At 46.4% G+C, this 2,912-nt stretch overlaps 1 protein-coding gene across 1 annotated transcript; it reads left to right on the forward strand.

The window, feature by feature from the left end:
- Positions 1 to 1,159: 1,159 nt before the first annotated feature.
- Positions 1,160 to 2,125, forward strand: LOC309394958 (olfactory receptor 5V1-like; the record flags this gene model as incomplete). The annotated part of the gene is made up of 1 exon (XM_081958676.1): positions 1,160 to 2,125. The coding sequence occupies exon 1, from the start codon at positions 1,166 to 1,168 to the stop codon at positions 2,123 to 2,125; it is 960 nt and encodes a 319-aa protein (XP_081814802.1). The 5' UTR covers positions 1,160 to 1,165.
- Between the last annotated feature and the right edge of the window lie 787 nt (positions 2,126 to 2,912).

Below are 2,912 nucleotides of genomic sequence, written 5' to 3' on the forward strand. Positions count from 1 at the left end.
TCTCATTATCATCTTGGCTATAGGACCTTGTCCTGCTTTGTTGGCCAAGGTCAGGGGCGTGATGGTGGCTTCAGGGACTGTGGGCACCCAGAAATTGAGCTAAATTGACAACTGAAGTGGGCTACACAAACAAACACTTGCGTGTGATAAGCACCATGCAAAGGTATAATTCCTGGTTCATTTATTCTTTGCTCAAATCCTCCCAAATGCTGGGACCAAAACTTTCCTTTTGCAGGGAAATTTGCACCGCAATTAGGAGCCTCTCCTAATGATAGGGACGTGGTGGCTCAGTGGCTAAGATGCTGAGCTTGTCGATCAGTTTGGCGGTTCGAATCCCTAGCTCTGCGTAACCGAGTGAGCTCCCGTTACTTGTCCCAGCTTCTGCCAACCTAGCAGTTCAAAAGCAGGTAAAAAATGCAAGTAGAAAAATAGGGACCACCTTTGGTGGGAAGGGAACAATGTTCCGTGCACTTTTGGCATTTAGTCATGCCAGCCATATGACCACAGAGACGTCCTCAGACAGCGCTGGCTCTTTGGCTTTTGAAATGGAGATGAGCACCACCCCGTAGAGTGGGGAACAACTAGCACGTGTGTGAGGGGAATCTTGACCTTTTACTAATGACCCCCAAGGTTGTATCTGCACCATCGATCAATATTTCATTACTTCCACTCCCCATAATTCTACGTGGCTTACTACCTTGAGCCTCCCTCCCCTGCACTGGATGAGTCCCTTCAGTGAGCCTGAAAAACAGGTGAAGGAACTTGGGGAGACCCAGTCGGTGGACTCGTTCCCAACTCCGTGCATCATCAACAATTCCCAATCTGCCTCTTTGCAAAGGGATGCAAATGGGGAAACACCTGGTCACACATAGCATGTCTGTCTAAGGGCCTTGGGGAAGAGCTGACTGGAGGGGCTAATTCGGTTTCTATTTGCAAACTTACTTAATTAAACCCATAAACACCCCATAACCATCTCTCCCACCTGATGACTTTTTTTATTCATGCAAAGCATTGTTTCATTATTCCAGACGGCCTTTGGGGAAATCTAGAGGTTCACTCCTGCTTGGGAAGATTCTCCTTCATGCTGTGATCTGAGAACAGCAGATAACCCTGAATTCCACGGTCTTCCAGCTTTGTCCAACACATCATTTCATTGATGGCCCTCATGGAAACTGTCAACCAGACCCTGCAGGTGACCGAATTCCTGTTCCTGGGTTTCTCTGGCATGCACACAGGACGCCCCTTCCTCTTTCTGCTGTTCCTGGCCATCTACCTCCTCACCTTGATAGCCAACTCAATGATATTCATCTTGATCCAGGTGGATTCACGCCTCCACAGTCCCATGTACTATTTCCTCAGCCACCTGTCCTGCTTAGACATTTGCTATTCCTCGGTCACCCTCCCCACCGTCCTGGTGAACCTCCTGCGCCAGCAGCCCACCATCTCCTACAACGAGTGCATGGCCCAGATGTTCTTCCTCATGAGCTTTGCGGGAACTGAATCTGCATTGCTGGCCGTGATGGCCTATGACCGCTATGCGGCCATCTGCGAACCTTTGCGCTATACTCAACTCATGAGTAAGTGGGTGCGAGTCCCTCTGGCTACAGCTTCATGGATCTGGGGCACGGTTGACTCTGCCATTCACACTGCACTGGCCACCGATTTGGCCTTCTGTGGCAACAACCAGATCCATCACATCTTCTGCGATGTCCCCCCTCTCTTGAAAATTGCTTGCAGTGATACTTATGTCAATGAGATGACTCTTCACATAGCAACTATCTTTGTAGGAGTCTGTCCTTTCCTCCTTGTCATCATTTCATACGTCTACATCTTATCTACAATTCTGAAGATCCGTTCCAGCACTGGACGGAGAAAGACCTTCTCCACCTGTGCTGCCCACTTGATTACCGTCATTGTCTACTTTGGGATGATCAACTTGAATTACAACCGTCCTAGTGCCGGCTATTCCTTGGGCGTGGATACCCTGATCTCCATCTTATATTGTGTTGTCCCCCCCATGCTGAACCCCCTAATCTACAGCTTTCGAAACAAGGAGGTCAAAGGGGCCCTACAAAAGCTTCTGCAAATTCAGGAGAAAGATGATTCATGTCTTGGAAAGTACTGAAGGAAAACCTTTGGTCTCCTTCCTAGTCTCTCTGCATATCCTTTTTAGTAGACCAGCAATAGTTTTTCCAGACTGAGGGGTTGTGTAGATGTAAATTCCAATAGGGTTGATTGGTTCAATGACATTTTGGACTCTACCTGCCATATCCTTCCTTCCTATGTCCTCATTTTCAATTACTTAAAGGAGAAAGGGGAAAAAGATCTGGAGAACTTTCTCCCATCTATCTGTGATACGGTGTTCAAGGTATTTCTAGAATGATCTTTTCCCTCTCCAATGTCCCCTGACTTTCACCTCCCTATGGTTGTTTCAGATTTTATAAAATGATGAGCAAAAATTATTGAATCTCCATCCTCTGTTTGGTAGCCAATCAAGGATTTGGGAAAATAGAATCCCATTATCCCAAAATACTAGATTCATAACTACAAGGAGAATGCCATGTGGGATAATGAGTTATGACAAATGGTGAGTAGAACAATTGGAATAAAAGATGTATATCTTGGACAAATGCTATGCTTTTTTTCTGAATTTTCATTGCTTTCATCCTAAATACACCCAGAATTCCCCATCTGAGTGGAACAGCAGGTGTGCAGATCTTGGAGACCCAAAATTCTAATTAGGAAGAAGAAGTTTCTGATAGCCCACTAAAAGAAGAGGCAGCACTTTTCCACTTCCACTACCTCAGGCAGGGTTGTGGACTGTTGTGTCACTTGGCAAGCAAGACAAAGGCAGTGAAGAAGTTGGGCATGGACACCCTTCATTGTTCCTTTGTGATAGTGGGGAACATCTG

This window comes from Natrix helvetica (genome assembly GCF_964273705.1).
Source record: "Natrix helvetica genome assembly, chromosome: 6".
Taxonomy (NCBI): domain Eukaryota; kingdom Metazoa; phylum Chordata; class Lepidosauria; order Squamata; family Natricidae; genus Natrix; species Natrix helvetica.